The sequence below is a fragment of the Antechinus flavipes genome, chromosome 5, assembly GCF_016432865.1.
Source record: "Antechinus flavipes isolate AdamAnt ecotype Samford, QLD, Australia chromosome 5, AdamAnt_v2, whole genome shotgun sequence".
Classification (NCBI taxonomy): domain Eukaryota; kingdom Metazoa; phylum Chordata; class Mammalia; order Dasyuromorphia; family Dasyuridae; genus Antechinus; species Antechinus flavipes.
The window spans coordinates 92962385-92986088 of NC_067402.1; the positions used below are offsets into that span (position 1 = coordinate 92962385).

At 33.9% G+C, this 23704-nt stretch overlaps 1 protein-coding gene across 8 annotated transcripts in view; it reads left to right on the forward strand.

Annotated features, from left to right (window-relative positions):
* EZH2 (enhancer of zeste 2 polycomb repressive complex 2 subunit) overlaps positions 1-21664 on the forward strand; it is a 109005-nt gene extending 87341 nt beyond the window's left edge. For 4 of the 8 annotated variants that reach the window (XM_052001721.1, XM_052001719.1, XM_052001720.1 and 1 more), the window contains 15 exons: positions 339-479; positions 1144-1246; positions 5743-5921; positions 13254-13345; positions 14339-14579; positions 15291-15460; positions 15775-15869; positions 17128-17168; positions 17695-17820; positions 18357-18535; positions 19561-19656; positions 19961-20042; positions 20524-20604; positions 20739-20823; positions 21347-21664. In XM_052001721.1, coding sequence (XP_051857681.1) covers positions 339-479; positions 1144-1246; positions 5743-5921; positions 13254-13345; positions 14339-14579; positions 15291-15460; positions 15775-15869; positions 17128-17168; positions 17695-17820; positions 18357-18535; positions 19561-19656; positions 19961-20042; positions 20524-20604; positions 20739-20823; positions 21347-21407 — 1772 coding nt within the window. In that variant the 3' untranslated portion in view covers positions 21408-21664. The remainder of the gene's footprint in view (positions 1-338; positions 480-1143; positions 1247-5742; positions 5922-13253; positions 13346-14338; positions 14580-15290; positions 15461-15774; positions 15870-17127; positions 17169-17694; positions 17821-18356; positions 18536-19560; positions 19657-19960; positions 20043-20523; positions 20605-20738; positions 20824-21346) is intronic. The other 4 variants (XM_052001722.1, XM_052001724.1, XM_052001725.1 and 1 more) reach the window with 3 other exon arrangements.
* The last annotated feature ends 2040 nt before the right edge of the window (positions 21665-23704 follow it).

The window sequence follows — 23704 nt, forward strand, 5'->3', positions numbered from 1 at the left end:
TGTTTTTATGTTATTGTCTCTCCAGAAGGTTGTTAAAAATGTAGCATTGACTTGGGAGAAATAACGTTGTTAATGCTACCATTGAGTATAGGCTCTCTTCAGATGATCTACCTCTAGAATTTATTGTGATAGGTGACTTGTCCCAGATAGTCCATATGTGTACCATGTTTAACTCAGGGGTAATGGGAACAGGTCACAGAACATGAAGGTTTTACTGCAGGTTGCATTTGAAAATAATTATAAATGATTTTTTTGTAATTTTTATTTTAGTTTTAATTGACACACTTTTGTTTCAAAATAAATTTTCTCTCCTGACATTTCAATGTGATTAATTTCAGAATGTGGGTTTATAAATGATGAGATATTTGTGGAGCTAGTGAATGCTCTTGGTCAGTACAGTGATGATGAAGATGATGATGATGGAGATTATCCTGATGAGAGAGATGAAAAACAAAAAGATTTAGAGGATAACAGAGATGGTATGTTTATTACATTCTTCAAATATTTTTTATTGCAATATACTTACAAAATAATATAATCAGATGTAGTTATGTTCATTTATATCTTTATGTGCCTAATATCTGTAGTAATATTTTTGGGATCCTTCCTTATACTAGCCCCAAAACTTCCTTAACAATCTCCCTCTTGGGTCTCATTGACTTATTGTTGTTTTTTATTAGTTGGTTAAGCTTAAAGAATGCACTATCAGAGAATCCTAGAACTCCAGAATTTTGGATTATTGCCAGGTATCTTGTCTGTCATTTAGTTTCCACTCGTTTGTTTTACAGTTTCTTGGAATCTAAGCTTTAAAGTGCATGAAGTGCCTTGCCTTTGATTACAAAGCTGGTGGCAGAGGTGGGACTGGAAACTCAGATTCTGGAATTTAGAATGCAGGCTGCTTCTACCATACCTAATAGACAAATAATCTTTAAATGAAATTTCTTTTTACTTTTGCATATTCATTATTGCATTATATTCATTGTGAATTTATTATAGAAAAATGGGAATTATGTAGAATTGAAAGAAATTCTCTCCTGATGAATGTTTTTTGTCTAAGTTTTGATTTGGAGAATTTAAACCCTCTGGGAAGAAAATTCACTAGTTCAATTAAAATTTCTTTATGTGTCTTTCATTTTTGTTTAGATAAAGAAAGCCACCCACCTCGGAAATTTCCTTCTGACAAGATTTTTGAAGCCATTTCCTCAATGTTTCCTGATAAGGGAACAGCAGAAGAATTAAAGGAGAAGTAAGATTTTTCTTTAGAGGTGTTGCCTCCTTGCCTTGAATACAACATGTCACTCATCAAATAAGATATTATTTGTAAAGCACTTATTTAGTATAGTGTTTGGGATGTTTCTTGGCTTCTGAAAATGAAACTGACAGCTGACTAGCAATTCTGTTGCATTACTTTTTGTTTCATAAAACAAATATATGTATATGTATACATGTTAAAGATGGAAGGACCTTATCCTGGTTGTTTTTTTTTAGCATAAGTAATAAGCTTATGTGGGAATTTAAAAAAAGATTTTTATTATTGCCCCTAGTATTCTCTTTCTTAATTGAACAATTTGCCCCACAGGGTATGGTTTCTTGGGGATATCCAAATGGAAACTATCTAATTTTCCTTACTTTGTTTTAAGATTGTTAGCCTTGATGAAGTTGAAATGAGCTAAGTGTAATGGGGTACAGTGGAAGAAGTTTCTTTCTCTTCCACATCTCGGTCTAGCTTGGGATGAGACTTAAAAGTGTGATTTAATACCTTCTCAACTGTTTTGGGAACTTTGAAGCTCCACATTTCCCCTTCCTCCAACAGCCTTGATTTATGGATTAATGGGCTTCTCTAGAGTCTGGAAGATCTGAATTCTAATGCTGCCTCTCATACTCAATTGCTTTTCAATCCTGAAGAAGGCACCTGATCTCTTCTAGCCTCAGACAAGTCTCAAAGACAAATTATAGACATTTAGGATCTGAAAGAAGTTCCCAAATGAATACTCCTAAATCTTCAAAATTATAGGTCTTTGACATGTTATGGCATTTATATTTTAGTGGCTAGTTCTACTTCTCAAAATCTGTTCTCTAGGGCCTTTTTCAGAGTTGTTGTTCTTTAGATCAAAATAATCCTTTCCTTTTCTTATGGCTATTTCTTATTAAAGTGAGATTTTTTCCAGTTCTCTCAGATTTTTGATTGATTTCAGCCTTTTTGTCAGCTAATTTGTTTCTTGCCTCCTCCATCCCTACAATAGACACAAGTTAAAATAGATACAGTAGTAAAAATAGTGAGTTGTTGGCCTTTGTGGGGATTTAAGTGATGATAATCAGTGATCTGAACCATCCTTTACCTTCTCTAAGATTGGTTAAAAAAAGGGGGGGGGGGTAATCCTGTCTTCCCTTTGACTAATAGAACAAATATGTATATTAAAAGGGGATTGGAGCAAAGAAAGACCAAGGACATTATAGAGCATCTATCTATGGAACAGGGGACCCCATAAGGCAATAATATGTTTTCCATATATAGGTTTCTGTACTTGAATACACACACAGCCTCCTTGCATTTTGAACTTTCAGGTCTAGTACCTGAAGACTTCTGTTGTTCATCATTATATCAATAATCTTACAAGCTATTTTACAGGCTCATTCCCATTATTTGGATTTGAATTAGATATCTCAAATGAATCCATAAAACAAACCAAAAAAACCCATTTCCTTTCATTCTTAGGATCTATTCTTTCAAATCTTAGGACTATTTAGTTGCCTGTCTTTAGGCTTCTAGGAACACCTCATACAAAGGTATATTTTTCTCTCTAAGAAATTTTTCCTCTTAAAAAGGAGACTATAAATGCCATATCTGTCCTACTAATCACTTATCCAGGCTCAAAGCTTTGTATGATTATTATTTTAGTCCTTCCTTTTTTTTTTTTTTTTTTTTTTGGTCCAAGTTCACTTCATCTAATCAGGTGCTCTGTTTTGTTTTATTCTTATATCCCACATTAGTCTCTCTCTCTCTCTCCATCCCAATTGTACCTACCCTAGATCAGGCCCAACAGCTTTACACTGGTTTTCCTTATTCTGTTTTTTTCTCTTCTCTCATTCCTTCTTCCAACATCCTCTTATTAACTGGGGCTAACCTAATACTAATGTAATACTTATTTATTAAAAATCCTTTAGTGATTTCCCTTTTCTATTGAATTAAGTCTAAATTCCTTCATTTGACATTGAAAACTTTCTCTTATTTGGCATCTTTCCAACCTCATTGCCCAGTCTTTTTTTTTTTTAATTTTTTAATAACTTTTTATTGATAGAACGTATGCCAGGGTAATTTTTTACAGCATTATCCCTTGCATTCACTTCTGTTCCGATTTTTCCCCTCCCTCCCTCCACCCCCTTCCCCCAGATGGCAAGAGTCCTTTACATGTTGAATGGGTTGCAGTATATCCTAGATACAATATATGTGTGCAGAACTGAACAGTTTTCTTGTTGCACAGGGAGAATTGAATTCAGAAGGTAGAAATAACCCGGGAAGAAAAACAAAAATGCAAGCAGTTTATATTCATTTCCCAGTGTTCTTTCTCTGTTGCCCAGTCTTTATACTCTTATAGCTGGCATCATTTACTGTTCCCAGCAATTTTTTTTTTCCTTTGGCTTATTTATATTTTATATTTTTAATATTTTATTTTATTTCTTTTGGCTTATTTATATTTTTCTTTTACTTGGAATATCCATATTTACATATTGCAACTACACTTATTTTTCAAAATCCAGCTAAAGTATCAGTTCCTTTATAAAGCCTTGTCTTCATAGTTAACATGAATTCTTCTGAGCTAAATAATTATAGTGAATAGTACCTCTCTTTTTATATAATTTCACATATGACTTGTTGATTAGACTATGAGATACTATGGCTTCTTTCATCTCTTGTAATATTTAGAACATAGCCATGAATGTAGTAGTGCCCAATTAATTATTTGTTGAGTAAATGAATTCTGGATGTTAAGAGGTTTTTATAGACTTTCAGGCAATATGTTAATGTTAGCATGAATCATATTGAATAGCCAATTAGAATTAGAATTTCCAAGAAGTAGAAGACTATTTTTTCTGCCACTTATTTCTCTGTGCCCTCTCCCCACTCATTTAGCCACCTGAACTACTTCATACATTCTTCTATAATGCTATTGCTTAGAATTGGTCTCCCTCAAAGAATCTCAGCTTGGCCTGGGAATAACATGCAAAGGTATTTTTCATAAAACATTATTTATAGTGCTGTAGCAACGTAATCACCTGCCAGTAATGGTTGACAATGACCACATTTTTCATTTAAATTCTCTTTCTTTATCATCATAATTAAGGCCCTGTCCCTTCTGACCAGAGTATCAGAGGTATGTCTCTAGTCTGCACATTTTATAAATAAGGATGCTGAGGGAGATTAAATCATGTGGCCAGCGTTGCATAGGAAGTGTCAGAGGTTGGATTTTCATCCAGTTCCTCTAACACCCAAATTGTGTTCTTTTCAGTATACTACATCATCTTCTATCTTGTTTTTACTTCTGGTTCCATAAGAGGATTGAAAAAACTGGGTTGGCTTTAAGTGAAGATAAATAGGTGGAATGGTAGGACACCATAGTTGGCCCCATATGAATACTGAGTTTGGATAAATTGCCTAATGTAGCTTAATGTAGTTGTATTTCAGATCTTCAGAGAAACTTTCTTACTATATAAATGTTTCAAATATCAAAATATTCAAATATATAATATGCAAAAAATTATGAAGAAAATAATATATACATACATGAGCAGTATGTGTATATGTACAAAGAATAAAGAGCTGTGAAGTATTACATACATACATACATACATGTATATGAAGTATTACATACATACATACATACATACATACATACAAGAAAAAGATAGTTTAAGAGACAGAGAACTTCCCAGAAGTTGAAGCCCAGGAAAGGCTTTGTGTAGAAAGAAGGAAGTGCAGAAAGGACTCTGAGGTGAGCTTGTAACATTCCAGGTAAGGGCAAGAAGCAATGAATTTGGAGGTGAAGTGTGGTGTTCAAGGAACAGAGAACGCCAGTTTTGCTGGTTCCCATGATGTAGACGATTGAGTTTTGTTCCATGAGATTGTGGAACAAGATTGTGAAGGGCTTTACAAAAGTAAACAAGTTTGTAGTTCCAGAGAATTTAGGCCTTTGAAAACCACTGGAGTTTATTGAAGAGGGGAGTGATGGAGTCAGATTTACACTTGGGAAAAATAATTTTGTAGCAGTGTGGTAAATAAATTGAAGTGAGGAGAGATTTTAAACAAGAAGACCAATTAGGAGATTGTTGCAATAATCTAGCAGAGAGGTGATGACAACTTAATCTAAAAGTGGTAGCTCTGTGAATGGAGGGAAAAATTTAAATACATGTGATATTTGTATTTCACTTTAAAAAATGCATATTTGTTGTTTTTCACATTATATTCATTTGCCAATATTTATCCCCTCTTGTCATTCTCTTATCCAGTAATCCATTTCTCTTTAAAAAAAGTTTTTTTTTTTAAAAAATTAGTTTAGCTATAGTTACTTGTATGTAGCCCAGGGGACAGTCTTGATCATTGCAATTCAGGTTAATTTTCTCTTCATGTTTAAGTTGTAGTTGTGTGGTATGTGTGTGTGAAAGAAGTACTGAAATGACAACTGCAGTGACCAAATGATTTTAAGAATTTAGCTTCCAAAAATACTCTTTTGTTTTGATTACTAGGTATAAAGAACTAACAGAGCAGCAACTTCCTGGAGCCCTTCCTCCTGAATGTACACCAAACATAGATGGACCAAATGCTAAGTCTGTTCAGAGGGAGCAAAGCCTGCACTCATTTCATACACTCTTCTGCAGGCGCTGCTTTAAATATGATTGTTTCTTACATCGTAAGTTCAATTATTGTACGTTTTGGTTTACTTTTTTTTATTATGGAACTTTACATTTAATGCATATTGGAAAAAAATGGAGTACTAATTTCCAGTCAATCATAAATTAATCTTATTAAATTAATACATTATTAAATAAAATAATAAAATGCAATATTATATGACATGGTAAATTATTATTAAATTAATCTTATATTTATTATTTAAAATGTATTCTTAATTTGATGTAGTCTAGTTTTTCATTGGCCTACTGGAAAATGTAGTAATACTTTTATACCATGTTAATATGTTTTTATAGTTAGATTATTATTATAGTTTATATAGATTATTATAGTTAAATTATTAGATATATATTTATAAATTAAGACATAATATAAATATAAAGTACTATTTTATTATTGCTATGTCCTAGTTTAGCAGTCTTTGTTTATACCACTTTCTGATTTCCATGAAATGCATTATGTTCAATGAGAGATCCTATAAAACTGGTGTTTGGATACATTCTGTCCTTTTTAAATTGACATTGTTATCCTGAAAAATGTTAGATCTCCTTAGTAAAATGCACATGCATGCCTATCAGATATGGACAGCTGTATGTGCAAAAACAAGAAGGTGAGAGATGGAAGGTCATTTACTTATAGAGAACCTTTAGCAAACCAGAGTAATGGAAGAGAAAGCATATAAAGCAAAATATAGCTTTAAATGCAGAGGTGAGATGTGTTACATTTTGTAACCACTGAAGATTTATGAAAAAGAAAGGCCAATAAATAAAAGTCAGAAGCTGCATTTTAGAAATATCAGTTTTGCACTGCATAAGCTGAAATTGGAAGCAAGAAGACTATTTTAAATGCAGTAGTAGAGATGAAGATCTGAATTAGGATAACAGAATGGAGAGGTAGAACTGACCATACTTGCAACTTGATTACATGTTGTAGTTTGATGGAGGGAAGTGAAAAGGCAAAACTGTTCCAAAGTTATGAATCTCGATTGCTGGAAAAGCAGTACTAATGTCCTCAATATGGAATAATTAAAAAAATATGGAATTGGGATGGATTTCCTGGAAAATACACTGAGTTTTCTTTTACACATTGTGAATTTGAGATGTATATGGCATAAAGCATTGAAATTCAAAAGCTAGTTTAGGAAGGGCTAAATAGATATGGGAATCTTGGGCACTTAAAGAGGAAAAAAGGGCCTGTGACTCAGTGAGCTTTGAGAAATGTGGGGGAATTCCTACATTCAGTGAGGGGGAATAGGATGAAATACTGTGAATTCTAAATAGAATTGGTCAGAGCAGTGTAAGAACAAGCAAGTATCCAGGAGAAGTTGGTAGCTCTTAGTAAGAGTTTATGTAACAATTAAGAGATGTTGGAGAGAACAATTTGAATCAGAAGCTATATTGCAAGGGATTAAGAAAAGTTAGAACTGAGAATAATATAATTATGAAGTATATATGGACTTTTTAAAAGCATTTGACTGAAAGTGAGATTCAGAATCATAGTTTAAAGGATTGGTAGGATCAAAGTTTTTCTCTCCCCTTCTTGGTTTTACCCTTATTTCACATAGAAAATGGCCAAGATAAGAGGTCTGAATATCTTAAACAAGATTTAACTTTTACAGGGACCAAGTTTGAAGCAATTGAAATGTTGTCAGATGCTATGAGATCATGTTACAAATAGTTCCATTTGGTCTCCGTTCCTGAGACTATACGTATTTTAGGGAAGACCCAGGTATACTTTAGAAGGCAGAAAAAGAGCTAATGGTTAAAGAGAGGTCAAGAATGAAAAAAGAGAACATAGGAAGAGGTGAATATAAGTGGTATGGAGGATTGCCCACCTATAACAGATTTGAGAAAAGAATGGAAGGATGATGAAGAGAAGAAGAGTTTTGAGTTGTGTGAAATAGGGAAGAAAAAGGAGTTTGAAATTAATGACCTCTATTTTCTTTGAATATATAGTAGGAGGTGGACTCTTTGCTGTGAAGGAAAGGAAGTAGTCAGTGAGTCAAATAGAATTTAGAATAGTATTAGAGACTTAAGGATGATTAAAAAATTTGTTACAATGAAGGTCTGCTTGAGATTAAATAACATACATGTAAGTTAGTTTCCAGATAGTTGACATTTACTCAAGTTTTAACTATTTTTGTGTATATCTTGTCAAAGTTAAAAAAAAGTTACTTGAATAGCTAAACAGTATTTCTTAATGTTAAAATTATAGAAATAGATTTGTATTTACCTTTGAGATATATAAACAATTATATTATAAATATATATGTTATTGTACATAAAACATACTATCTATACAAATAGACACTTTTGATTTTTATACATGTAAAATTTCTCAGGTGAAAAGGGATCAAAAAAATTGAGAAGCCCTACATGAATACGTTTAGCCTCACACAAAATGCTTCCAGATTGCTCAGCTTTTTGAGTTCTCATGTCTGTTTGTAGTTTGTGAACAAACGATTGCATCAAATGTGTGCATCAGGCACACATGTTCCGGTTTTCATTTCACCTTTTGCCATATTCACCCTTTCCCTTTAAACTCTTTCCTCTTTCCCCCCTCAATCTGCTTTTAGCTGGAGAAATTTCTAGACTATTTATACCTGGCATGGTTAGTACTGTAAAATGATAGCATTCTATTAATATATTCAGGGCAGGAAAAATATGATCACTTTGTAGGTAGCTAAGCTAAACTAATAATTTAATAATAAAATAATTGAAAAAGCTGCATTGTTAAACATGATCATTTCAGCATTTTTCAATTTTTCAAAGTCTTTATAATGGCCCTTGATCACTTAGTCATGAAAACTTTTCAAATATATCTTCCCTACACCCTCAACATATTTAAAAGGCTAAATTTATATTGTAACAATTTAGTTATATTCAAATATAAAAAACAAGATAATAGGGCAATTGGAAAGGATCTCAGACCAGCTACTGGTGAGAAAGCTGAAGCTCACAAAGTTAAATACATAAAATTTGGTAAGCAGAAGTACTAATTCAGAATAATAGCAACATCATTAACTATGATGGGTTGCTTTAAGGGTTAAGGTACTTTTTTGCATATAGTATCTCATTTAATGGTAGGTAATTATATTTAATTTTTTGGTAAGGAAACTAAGGCTGAGAGGGTTGAGACTTGCCCAGAGGGTTTTCTCAGAGAATCACAAAGTATCATATCCAAACAGTATCTTTTTTTGTTTGAGGCAATTAGAATTAAGTGACTTGCCCAAGGTCAGACAACTATTAAGTATCTGAGACTAGATCTGAACTCTGTCCTCCTGACTCAGGGTTTGTGCCCTATCCACTCCAGGTAGCTTTTATAACAGCATATTCCAAATATTTAATTTTTGTAAATAAATCCTTTAAACAATAGATGTTAACCCTTTTATGTATTAGAACAGCAGTAGAGTTTAATTTTAAAGTTTATCACTAATTTTGATAGCCTTTTTAATTTATTAGTTGTGACACTAAAAAAGATGAAGTGAAATCCTGTTTTAAAATAATTTTTGGTATTGGTCAGCTGCTCATAAAAGGCACTTGAGAATGACGTTCTCAAGAAGGCTACTGTATTTATAACAAAGCTTACAATGTGCTGAACTTCTTAGCCTCAACTTAATTATGTTTGACTGACAAAATCATTATCTTTGGCTTATTTAGAAAGGATTGTCTTTCTGTTGTATGTGGTTCAATGTATCAATTTCTTTTTGTCCAATTTTATTTTTTTTCTCTTTTTAAACTTTTAAAACAAACTTTATGAGAAACATGCAAAACATTTGAGATTTGGGGAAGATTTTAATATATTATTTATTTCAAATAGTAATTATGGTGAAATTAGGAATTCTGTAAAAACAAAATAATTCAAAGTGAATGAAATTATTGGTGCCTCATTTTTTTGAAAGGTGGAGGTTAAAACTCTAATGCCTTTTGGAATGCAAATATGTCTTGCTACTTTTAAGGATAAAGTGGAGGGAAAAAAACAGCTTGAAAGATAAGACATTCTAGTTTATTATAAAAGTTTCAGCAGAGCCAGCTAGACTAAACACTGTTTAGTGAGCACTTCTCAATTAAAAGCACTGAATCTTTGAACTAATATTAATTGGAATCCTTTTCAGAATCTGACCTTGTGCAGTTTAACTTTATACATTAAATGTAATGATAATGTTAAAATTATCATTTATGTACAGCATCCATAGGATTCACGAGAAGTTTGCTTTTCTTTAGAAACTGTTGGGAAGAGATAGATGTTAAGAGATAGTGGGAAGTGAAAAGCAGAGGTGGAGAAACTTGGTAAAGCTAAACAGTTGAGTCATTTAAAATAGGACCTATATCTTGGTAGAAAGCACAACTTGCAGATATGGTGATTTTTTTTTTTTTTGCCTGTTTCTTACCAAGTATATTCATGATCTAAAATGAATTAGATTCATTTATCTTTTGCTATGTTGGTGTATGTTCAAAAGATTTTTGTAGGAACATATTGAACTCAAGGAGTATGTTTGATTTTGGTGTTATCCATGGACTAGCATGAACTTTCAGAGACTTGGAACCATAAATGTTAACATATTTGTAAGATGGCTTTATAGTTGTCTGATGCAGACAAGTAAATTATCATGTTTATTCTAAAATAATTATGCAATAGTAATTTGAAATATGACAGTCCATTTTGTGTACTACACAGAGCAGGTGAAATTAATTCAGACTTGTTCAATCATGAACTCTTTATGATCCCATTTGGAGTTTTATTGGCAAAGGTACTGGAGTAGTTTGTCATTTCCTCCTATTTATAGGGAGGAAATTGAGGCAAATGCGGTTTAGTCCCTTGCCAAAGGTTATGTAGTTATTAAGTAGTTTGAGACCAGATCAAAAGATGAATCTTCCTGACTGCAGGCCTGGTACTTGATCAATATAGCACCAGCTACATGCATTAGCGATTGAAGAAATTTGTTTTCATAATAGGAAGAAAGTCTTGCATCTGCCCCTAACTAGAGGTCCATTCTCTACGGTGTCTGTTTATCTGTAAAATGATTCTGGACTGGAGAAAAGTGTATCTAGTGGACTCACTTAAGGGACTTTTTATTGAAGTTGTTCTATATGATGTTTACTTGAACTATTTCTGGATTCTGAATGCCTAAAGCATTCAAATCTCAGAATCTGCAGTTTTAATCATCAGAATTTTTGACATTCACATTGATGCTGTAGTTACTTCTTATAAATAAAAATTTTTACCTTTTAAGTCCTTTAATATATGTTTTATTCTTTTCTTTTTCTAGTCATGTTAAAAGCATTTTTTCCATATTAAGCATTCTAAGTGGAAATACAGTGTTCAATAACTTTATTACTATTTGACTGGATGTTGTTTTAGGATGAAAAATCTATGTGAAAATGGCTTTAACTAAAGTATCAAGTTTAAATTTTCCTTATAGAAATAAACATTTTCCCAAAAGAATCATGATTTCAAAGTATTTAATCCTGCTAAGAGGGTAAGAATGGTTCTCTGTAATTTTAGGGAAAATAAAAAGAAATTTAAGAACAGTACCACACAAAATTTAAAAAGTTTTTTGATTAAGAATTCTATTAAAAAAAAAAAAAAAAAAGAGTACATCTATTCCTACTTTAGCCTAACTTTTTTTTTTTTTTGGGGGGGGGAGGAGGGGGAGATTTTCCTCCTTGTATGGAACTCCCTCTACCAGTTTTAGATTGGCACCTGCAATCCAAGTTGTCATCTTAGACAATTATTGGGATCTTGTGACCCCAAGTGACTTGCCATAAGGCTAGTATATTAGAAGTTTGACTGGACTCTAGCTGTTCCATGTGCTACACTGCCTCTTAGTGTGCTGTGTGACAGTGGGTAATGTCCAGAATTGGTTTCCAATTCTGAATAATGGAAATGTCGAAGCTGAGCTGATTTAATTATTCTTATGGTTCTTATTTATTAAGACAGTAATAGGTTTCCTAAGAATAAACCTTTAAATTAATTTGGTTCTGTGGAAACATATTAATATAGCAATTAATGTCTAACATCTTATGCATATACATATGTGTGTGTATATATGTATTATATATATATATATATATATAATTTATATAATAGAGAACAGAATATCCATTTTCCTAAAGCATTTTGTTTTTTAGAGTTACTGTAGAAAATGAAGACTCTTTAAGATCTGAAGATTGATTCCAATTATAGGTATACTTTCCTAAAATGCTGTGTGAGCTTTAACCTTCTGGATGCTAAAAGATTCCTACTTTGTCAAACTGCAATTAAATCCCAAATTAGTCATTTACTGTTGGTTTTTCATTTTGGGAAAGGATAGCTCACAGACTTGAGAGAAGTAAATATTTTTAGTAAAGAAAACATTGTCTCCATTTTTCCTTGTTTCTTTTCCTGTCTTCCTTCTTTTTGAGCTTTTTACATGAAGATTTCCATTTATCTTAAAAGGTGTAGTTTTCATAAACGTGAAGGTTTTCTCAACCTAAAATATTATAATCATCTTTTCTTTATTATTTAATGATATTTTCAAAACAGCAAGCACCTGAATTACTTGCCCTTTGGATATTAGAAAATGTCTTCAGAAACTCTCACTTTTTATGCAATGAAATTTTATATAACAAAAGTTGCTGCTTTTATACAAACCACGTTTTTGAACAATCTGAGTTGGGAAGAAAGCTTACCGTTACATATTCTTTCTTTAGTGGTAGACTTGTCTAATGAAATTCCAATTTCTATAAGAAATTCATGTTTAAAATCACATGAATTTCTTAGAGAAATTGGAATTTCGCTAAACTTTTTTTTTCCCTTTCTAATCTGGGACCCAGTTTATCATGCATTTGGCAGGCTTCACTTAGAAGTACTAATTTTTCTGCTCCAACTCCACACTTTTCTTTGCCTTTCATCATCTCCTCCCCGTCTTCCCCCATCTTCCCAACCTTAATATTACAGGCTTACTCATTGAAGTTCAAATTTACTAAGTATTAACTGAAACTTCTCTTAAAAATAAATAATTTCATTTAGCTGTACAGGGAACACTGTTCTACGAAGATATTAAGGACTTTGTTTAAACAAATGTTTACAGTCATGGCTTGAAGAATCTATCAGCTTCACCTGCCAAAAAAAAAAGAAATCACTAATTATCAGAATATCAGTCACTTCTTCTGGATGAGACTTATTTATTAAATGTGATGATCTTCAAAGGGTTAGAAGAGAAAATTTATTAAATAATGTAGATAAATAACAAGGTCTATTTTCCACTCAGTGGCTCTATAGAGCTACACTGATAAACTGGTTAGATAACTGACTTTGTTCCCAAGATATATTTGGGTAGTTTATGGTTTTGTCTCTTTCACAGCATTCCATGCAACACCCAACACTTATAAGCGGAAGAACACAGAAACAGCACTAGATAACAAACCTTGTGGACCACACTGTTACCAGCATTTGGTAAGATTTGTTGTTTTATTGTCCAGGAATTAATGAAGTCTTTATATTGGACTTCCGGTGAAGGTCTACAAGGTCAGAATCTTGCCCTCTGGAACATCGTTCTAACATAGACAGTTAACAACAGGCAGGATACTTAAGGCCTCATTGATCTCTCCCCTTTCTGACCATCCATTTAAAATTTTTTTTTTAAAATGCTTATCACATTTGATACTATTGTATTGTTCTGTTTGTAGAAATCTGGTCTTCTTCAAAGAATGTAAGCTCCTTAGGGGCAGGGATCTTTTTGTATGTTCTACAAAAACCAAGCAGGGCTTATAAACAAGTCAACTAAAAACTGAGAATTCCAAAATTCTCTACTCAGTCGCTTGTTTAAGTTTTACTAAGCCCACAAACCTTATTCTCTGGTCTCAGGCTGCTTTGGGGCCTAAGGGATAAAGTAGACCAAGGTGAAAATATTCTTGTGTGTTTTTATGAACTATCTACACATTCTGACATTCTACTAAAGGTACATACTGATTTAATACATGAAAATCTAAATTGTGAAGTTTAAATTATGATATTTATTTTTGTTATCCGAGGATTTGTCACTTAATCAAAAAATTTTACTATTTACTAGAAGACTCTCCCAAATTCATTTAAAATGTGGCTTATGAAAATTCCTTTTTTCTGGAACATCTTATATATATAGAAATGATCCCATTTCATAAATATATACTTATATTTAAATTATTGTTCCTGAAATTTCTTTCATCACTTTTTGGTATTAATGGCAGTTTCATCCTTCTATTTCATAGCCTGAAAATTTTGGAAACCCCTCAGAATATGTATATATAGGTATAGAGAAAATTATGATTAAATATGTAAGTTTGTATTATGAATTTAAACTGGTTCCACAGATCTAATTCCTTAATTTTTTGCCAAGCACGATCTAACTCCTCTCCCCCCTCCCCATCCAAACATTTCTTGAAGATAACTTTTTTTCTTTTCTTTTAGGAAGGGGCAAAGGAGTTTGCAGCTGCTCTTACTGCTGAACGGATCAAAACACCTCCAAAGCGCCCAGGAGGTCGCCGAAGAGGAAGGCTTCCAAATAACAGCAGTAGACCAAGCACACCAACCATTAATGTGCTGGAATCAAAGGATACAGACAGTGATAGGGAAGCTGGAACTGAAACAGGTGGAGAGAATAATGATAAAGAGGAAGAAGAAAAGAAAGATGAAACTTCTAGTTCTTCCGGTAAGATGCTTTAAAAGCTTTGGTTTGAGGAGTTTTTTTGTTTCTGAGGTTTTATTTTTCCTAGAAATATTAAATGTCTGAGGCTGAATTTGAATTGACTTCAGGACTGGTACTCTATCCACTATGCTACCTACCCCGCTCCTGGTTTGAGAATTTTTAAAAAAATTGTATAACCAAACTGACTTCAACATATTAATAATATCTTTGATACCATAGACAATGTTATTAAAATACACTGGATTATAGAATTAATTCATGACTTGAGTAGTTAATTAAGTTGTTCTGTGTTGATTTAACAGGGTTCCTGTGTGATTCTTTTGTTTATTTCACTGGAAAAGGAAGAAAAGACAATCACATTAATTTACTTAGGGACTTTTTAACAAATCTGATAAGAGGTTTTATGAAAGACATCCAGAAATATAGGGAAGATTCATCTTCCTGAATTTGATTCTGGAGAAGGAAAACCATTGTCTTTGCCAAGAAAATCTCAAATATGTTCATGAAGAGTTGAATACAACAGAAAATGAGTCAACAACAAATCTTCTGAGTTTATTAGAAGTATTGGCTAAATTAGGATTTTAAGTTTTAGTTCTATTGGCCACTGAGAACCATTACAACTGAGAACTAGTAAGTGGCTCCATATAACTTAGTTTTAGAGTAAACTTATCTTTAAAAACATAACATGTTTTATATTTTATCTTGGTTTTACAGAGGCAAACTCCAGGTGTCAAACACCAATAAAAATGAAGCCAAATATTGAACCTCCTGAGAATGTGGAATGGAGTGGTGCTGAAGCCTCAATGTTCAGAGTTCTTATTGGCACTTACTATGATAATTTTTGTGCCATTGCTAGGTTGATTGGGACCAAAACATGTAGACAGGTAAGAACATCAGATGAAAATCAGTAAGTGGGGCTAAACGTACAATTTCCCAAAGGAGATCATTTCTTTAACTTAAAAGAATGTTTACTGTTTATCTCAATTATTCTCACATCTACTAAATGGTTACTTTAAGCAGAAATTATCCTAAAAATTATAGATTATTATTATTATCATCATCATTTTGCATAGTTAAAGTCAGGAGCCATGAAAATGAAAGGTGTATGCAGAGGATTTAGATATTTAGAAGGCAGCATCACCACCACCAGTCCAGGAACAACCTGCCTCATGGCCATTTAACTACTATCTCTTGCCAGGTCTATGAATTTAGAGTAAAGGAATCTAGTATCATAGCTCCAGTTCCTGCTGAGGATGTTGATACGCCTCCAAGGAAGAAAAAAAGGAAACACCGGTAAGTGTTTTATAGTTCTAAAACTGTAGGAAATAGGTTTAGTATTCTATCTGCTTGAGGTGTGGTGGCTTTTTTTGAGCCAGCTGCTATGGTGTGCTTTTTGCTGCCACATGGTATATGGCTCTGTACTTAAGAGAAACTAATTCTTTTAATAAAATCAATAGATTTTATTAAGTCAATAGGCTACCATGAAATGATTTAGGATAGAGAAGCATGATAAATGACATTTCTCATTAGTACAAATAGTATATTGAAAAGGATGATAGCTTAATATGGTTTTTGGGTAAAAGTTTAGCTTTAGATATCTTTAAAGGCAGTTAGTTAGCAGTCATAATCTATTTAATATCTATCAGTCCTGGCTACACTAGTGACTTAATGAGGTTAAGCTCAATTTTATTTGAGGACTGCCTACCAAGAACTACTGATTGTTTCAGTTGGGTAATTTCCTTTAAAGTTGAGTTGTTGATGCTAACTTCTGAGATAAGACTATGTAGAATATGATAGCCGTGAAAAACTGAAATTTTAGCACAATTTAAGCATGATTATGAAAAAATGGCTTAAGTTATCTGCAGAATTAACTCCCCACACCCAAAAGCCTAATCAGAGCCAGCAGCCAGCCATCTTGCTATGGCTATACTAGTTTTGATTCCTCCCCAAAACAGGGCCAATGTAATTCGGTATTCAAGAATTTGAATTCAAAAGCTTTTGCCGGCAGGAATTTTGCCCAATGCAGCACGTTTTCTTGGAGAGGGTCTTCCTCATCTCCTTCTTGAGATTAATAGTGACCAACCAATCATGGTCTCTTAATGATATAATGAAGAGACATGATCAAACTAGGTGACTAGGCAATCCAGTGGAAAATGCATCCAAAAAAAAAAAAAAGGAAACTCTCATAGTAGGATTTTATAATAGGATGTTATAGAACAAGCCCAGGAAATGATCTGCTGGTTTTTTCTTTAAAGTTGCACATAGGAATGTGGGTTTAATTTTGTGTGTATATATATATGTATATGTATATGTATATATATATATTTTCAGTGGTCAGTTTGTCCTAGAGTTGTTTTGATTAGTTTGTAGATGAGCTAAGAACACTTTGATTTCATTTAAGTATTGCTAGTCTGGTCACATAGACATTTCCATTTAAGTAATTTTTTGTTGGGTTTGTAGTTGTAATTAACTCTCCAACTCTAGGAAAAGGAGGAGTCTCCTGTCAACTTTCTTGTGTTTGTGTTGTGTTTTTTTTTGTTTGTTTTTGCAGGTTGTGGGCTGCACATTGCAGAAAGATACAACTGAAAAAGGGTTAGCATCTTTCCATTTAACTTTATCTTTACTTTAAGCATTTCTACTTTGGTTTTTAATTGTTTTTAGGGCCTCACCATGGGGAGTCTGTTGTGCCACAACGAACTGACATGTTGTAACTGGATAGTCACATTATCAGGGTTTAGGATATTGATGTTTATTAAAGAAAACAAAAATTGAGGGAGCTAGATAATGATCCTTTAGATACTACCCTATTGTATTTCCCATAACCTAAACTAATGGGATGTAGAAAGGCAGTGTTTGTGTTAAAGGGAAATTGCTTTGGAAAAATGGCTGAGATGACAATTAATGCTTCTGAGCAGGTTCATGGGGGTTGGGAAATATTAACATTTCCTAATTTTTGCCATCACTTTGTAAACAGGAATACGTGTAACCTTGTAAATACAGTAAAGAAATCCAGCTAAGCTGCAGAGGATAGAGGGAAGATTTCCACTTGATAATTATACATATAATAGTCTTACAGTTCCCTGGCTCAATTGCTTTTCATACTAATATCTTTATTCAGATGGCTCCTCTAACCATGTTTACAACTATCAACCCTGTGATCATCCACGTCAGCCTTGTGACAGTTCTTGCCCATGCGTGATTGCTCAAAACTTTTGTGAGAAGTTTTGTCAGTGTAGCTCAGAATGTAAGTATTTGTTATCCTTGTGCACTGTCATGCCCATTGTAATAGGATGAGCATCAAATACATTTTTTAGTAAGAGAATTTGAAGCACTCATTCAACAAATATTTAAAAGTATGTATTTTTACACTTTTTAAAAAGTTACTCATGAGGTCATCTTCAGGAAAATCTCACTTAAGAAACATTGAGCTTCTAAAGCCATTTTGCATGCTGGGCAAACCTGTCTTGAAAGAAGGGGCCTTTCTTTTTTTCCCCTCCTCTCCTTTGACCATTAAAAACAGATTCATAATAAAGCTGGTACAGTGTTAGGGGCACCCAGAAGAAAAACAAACAAACATGCCACAAGATAATTGAACATTGAAAATGTGATTGTTAAGGAATGACTTTTATTTGTCTTTAGAATTTAAAAATTTTAATTTTATGGAGCCACATACATAAATAGTTCCTAATCAAGAAACTGTCTATGGAGCACTTAATAAATAGAGAAATAATCCTTGTCCTCTACTAACATAGTTTTCTCCTTTTCCCACCCTCTCTGAAGGCCAAAACCGATTCCCCGGGTGCCGTTGTAAAGCACAATGCAACACTAAACAGTGCCCTTGTTATTTGGCTGTCCGTGAGTGTGATCCAGACCTCTGTCTGACTTGTGGGGCTGCTGATCACTGGGATAGTAAAAATGTGTCTTGCAAGAACTGCAGCATTCAGAGAGGATCCAAAAAGGTAGGTGGGCAAATGTTATTTAGTAGCTCTCCAAAAGTTTAGGGAATTGTGAAGTAGAAGAAATTCATGTATATAATTGCCACTTTGTACCTTATTTAGGTTTTGAAAAAGAGGAATTTAGTCAGGGTGAATATTCTACTATTCAGGTAATTTGGGGGACTTTGAAGACTAAATCACATTCATCTTGACTCTGCTTTAGGTTTTAAGGTGGTTGTGGGGCCTTCAGAACATGTCAAATTTCCTATAGCTATGAACTCCTAGTTATGCACCTGCTATGTGTTCCAATTGCCGTAAAAGAGGTATCAACAGATGGCTCTCTCATGGAATTGAACCACAAAGAGATTAGAAGTCTAGGAAAATAGCTATTAGAAATGATTATCAACGGAAGAAATTTCTGTTTTAAATACCCAACACCTAATGTGTCACAATACTATGTGACCTTCTTGAATTAAAGAAATGCTGTTTTCTTACAGAAGGTACTGGGAGTGAGATTGGGAAATTCATGAGTAAAGACATTTTTGAGAAAGAGGATTTATTAAGTATAAGGAGCCCAAAATCCCGACTTGCTTTTTTAGGACTTGGTTTTTCTTGAGTAGAGTGACCATCTTGATATGTCTACCTTACAGAGCCTTTGTGGCAGTGTGTTTGTCTGTTTCTGAAATTCACTGGCTTGTCAAAGGCTGGGGTGGGTGGGTCAAGATATCCTTGACCAAACAAAGTTAAGATTATCTCATGGTAATGAGATGGTGAAAATTGTATATTTTTTGCACTTAACACTTGAAGACACCATACAAAAAAGTCTCTGGGTTCCATCTTTGTCCTTAGAGGTGAGAAGTAGAAAGGCCAAGTATCCTTATTCATTTAGGCATTAAAAAGTTTTAGCTAGCATAGGATCCCATTAGATGGGTTCATACTAACAAGCTGAATCATGTGCCTAGGTTACGCCTCCAAATTGTAGATCATGTCTTACTTTTTGAGCTTTCCTTGTAATTTTGATTATAAATAGGTTCTGGTTTCTTCTTTAGCATTTATTGCTGGCACCATCTGATGTGGCAGGTTGGGGAATTTTCATCAAAGATCCTGTGCAAAAGAATGAATTCATCTCTGAATACTGTGGCGAGGTAAGGCAAGGGATGAAGCAGCACACACCTTGCCTGTTGGCACTGAGAAAAATGTTCATGTTAAGAGCTCGTTATGTTTTAAACAGCAGCATACTGCTAGTTTACTATTATCTCAAACCAAAATAGATGGTCCAGGAGAAAGATGTTACCATTTTAGCATCCTACTAGTAAAGGCTAGAAAAGGAAAATTTGTGGAGTTACAAGGTGAATCACACCCACCATCTCAGGTGTGCTTTTGAGGGAGGCTACTCACACCCTGCTGAACAAGGATTCAGGGTGACCTTCTCCTTGTCTTTTCTTCTAGATTATTTCTCAGGATGAGGCAGACAGAAGAGGAAAGGTTTATGATAAGTACATGTGCAGCTTTCTCTTCAACTTGAATAATGGTATGTTTAGTACTATAATGTAACCCTTCTATTGGATTTTTCCTTAAGTTTGATTAGATACCAGCTCTATTTTTGGTTTTTTTTGGTTGGGGGCGGGGGGGAGGAATCAGAGCCCTTGAGAGTTTGGGGAAAGGCTGCCTGATAGACAAAAAGAAGCACAGGTTACTTTCCTGAGTTCTTTGCAAGGAAAAGAGTTCTCCTATGCTAAACTCAGCTGATTCAATACACTCCACAGACCAAGGTCCTGTGGCATCAAGGAAAATGGAAAATGGAAAATTTCAAACCTAACCCTTTCATTCCTTTTCTCAGAATTTAAAAATTTAAAAAATGCTGTTGTTTATTTGAAGTGAATGATTTGATGACTTGTCCTCACCAAAGCGTAAAAGGATACAGATAGGACAATTAAAGCTTTATTGGGGTGGGGAGACAGGTACAAGTACCAGAGCCTGGCACTTATTAAATTTATTTATTTTTCTAATAGATTTTGTGGTGGATGCAACCCGCAAGGGTAACAAAATTCGTTTTGCAAATCATTCAGTAAATCCCAACTGCTATGCAAAAGGTAGGTACCAACCAAATCATGTCCAGGAGTAGTTATCAATCAAATGTTTAATGCTTAGTAGGAGTCACATTAACCATCCTGTGGCTGTGCCATACTAACTGCTCGCTGACGTGGGTCTGTGTGTCTTTTTCCAGTTATGATGGTTAACGGTGATCACAGGATAGGTATTTTTGCTAAGAGAGCCATCCAGACTGGTGAAGAGCTGTTTTTTGACTACAGGTTGGTAAAATACCTATTTATAGTGTGAGCATTGGGTTTTTCCAAAGCTTTCTTTCATTTCTTCTTGTTCTGACTTGGGAGAGCTTGTCATTGGATGAGCAGTCATTGCATTTTTTTGAACCCCCAGTTCACAAACTATGAGCTGTGATGAGCAGGTGGGGTTAAATTCTGTTTGAATTGAATCTGAATTTTTTTGGGTCTTTAAGTAAGGTTCTAGAAATTGAGGGCAGATTACGCTCTCAATGTAGTTGGTGGGTTCATAAAAGAACTCAGTTCAGATCCAATAAGCAAGATATTTATTTAAATTTATCAAGGATTTTCACCATCGTAGTCCAGCAGTGATTATTTTACCTGTTTGTGGAATTTGTTGGAAAATATATTCAAGTCCCCCCAGCAATATTGTGGGTGCAACTAGTGTTGCACCTGCTTTCCATGTAAATGTGGCTCTGTTGTATATTCACACTGTTCTCCTATCTAGGACCATATGGAGCCAAGAGATAATTCTTTTCTAATTTTGTTTCAGATATAGCCAGGCTGATGCCCTGAAATATGTGGGCATTGAACGAGAAATGGAAATCCCTTGATATCATCAGCTACCTCCTCTTTAAAACAGCTGCCTTATTTTCAGGAATTTCTAGTACTGTGGGCAATTTTAGAAAAATAAAATGCAATTTGAAATTCTGAATTTGCAAAGTACTGTAAGAGTAATTTATAGTAATGAGTTTAAAAATCAACTTTTTATTGCCTTCTCACCAGCTGCAAAGTGTTTTGTACCAGTGAACTTTTGCAATAATGCAGTATGGTACATTTTTCAACCTTGAATAAAGGATACTTGAACTTCTTTGTTGCCCAATTATTATAATCGTACATTTTATCCAAGTGTCATGGATTTCTTTCAACAGTTTGTCTACTAAAGCTTCTCCCCTTTGAATCCTAAAATGGGTCCAATACTTTCTGGCTCTTTTTTCTTCTCTTTACTACTACTGTGGAGGGTAGAACCATCCCCCAAATTCCCCAGACTCATTCTTGACTCCTATCCTCAGCTAGGATTTAACTTCTCAAAACAGATCCTCTTTTCTTTGACCAAATACCACAAATAACAAGAAAAATTAATTTAAAATCTTTTGGGATCCACACCAGGCCTTCTAATATCTTTCTTACTCCTGAACTTGGAACTCTGGAACTTGGAAATGGAACAGCTGTCCATCTCTTGGCTCTCCCCTTTCTCAGAATGCTTTGAACCAATTTCTAGATCCTAGAAATTGGAGCAAATGAATTTCTCAATATGATTGGCAAGTTCACAAAAGAAGGCAGATCCAATAAGCAAGATCTTGTATCAGAAGTCTCTTATTAATTCCTAAATCTTATTTAACATATTTGTCTTCAATTATTTTCTTAGATTCTGAGCTTTTTAGTCTTTTACTCAGTGTTTGGCATAGAGGAAGTGCTGAATGATTGAAAACTTAAGTGTGGTTTTCTCACAGATGCAGCAAGTCCCATTAACAACGCATATGTTTAATTTGTTCTGTTCAACAAATAGCCAACTCCTTTCTCCTGAAAACAATTGAGAAAGTACTTCCTGTTGGGCAGGAATCAAAGCCTCATTTAATAAAAGAATCCAACTAAGTAAATTTTGCGAAACAATTTTGAGCACCATCTGGTGTATTCTGAATGCATAGCAAGTTAAGTCTGTACTCCCCTGGCCAGAAGCATCATCAGAATCCACTTGGGTCTCTTTTTTAAAATCTAATTCTGAATTGACATGTGAAAAAATGTCCTTTGCCCCCCTCTATGACTAACTTAGAATTTCTTGTAGTAATTTTAAATTTTGGGACCAAATTCTGGAAGCTGGCAATTCTGCCATCACACGATTTTGTCCACATGGAATATGGCAACAGTAGGTTCTTTTCAAGTTCCAAGGTCTGATATTTTGTTTGTTTTGTTGTGTCAGCAGCAGTGTTTGGGGTTTACTAAATAATTAAATCAATAAAGGAAAGAGGGCTTTAAGAATTAAAATTTAGCTCACATTGTTACCAATAAATAAAGCCAAAACCTAATTAACCCAAATGAATGTTATATGAAGACTCATTTAACAAATCATTTCAGTGTGAATTTCATGTACATATCTTTGGTCAAATCAAATCCATTTATCATACCTTCCATAAACAAACCAAACTCCTCCAGCAATTTTAACACATTATTTCTATGAGACTAGTCAAGTCTGCCTGCCTTTTAAAAATCACGGACAGTGATTGTTGTGACCTGCTCCAACTCTGGTTCCTTTCAAGGATATTCAATAATGTCTTGAGACGAGCCAATTTATACAATTCAAACTGCAGTAAAACAACCTTGGGGTAAAGGCCAGGATAGGAATTTTATAGGGAAAACTGCTATAATTAGCTCAATATTAATTTCATACTTTGCTACATAAACTAGAAATAAGTTTTAGTGATCAGCGTATATTAAGCAGAGAAACAGATGGATTGCTTTTCAAAATGGAAACATTATGAACACCTATTGAACATGAGGTCCATGGAAAATTTAGAATAGGAGGGAACTTAAAAACGTTCTACCTCTCTTTATGCACATTAAATTGAGGTTCCGAAGAGTTGAACAGGTATGCCCAAGACCACACACAAGGCTCCAAATTCAACTTTTTTTCCTTTTAAAAAGTATTATATTTAGAAGGCAACAAGTCAACAAGCAGGCTTCAGGATTCTCTTCAGTCCTCAACTAATAGGACCTGGGTCCTATTAATAGGACCAATCATGGAAAAACATTGCCTAGGGTTTCCTTCCCATCCTGACCCTTTTCTCCCAACCCTTCATTGTTCCTATCCCTAACATTATTTAGGGTTAATTTCTAAATTATTTTTACCTTT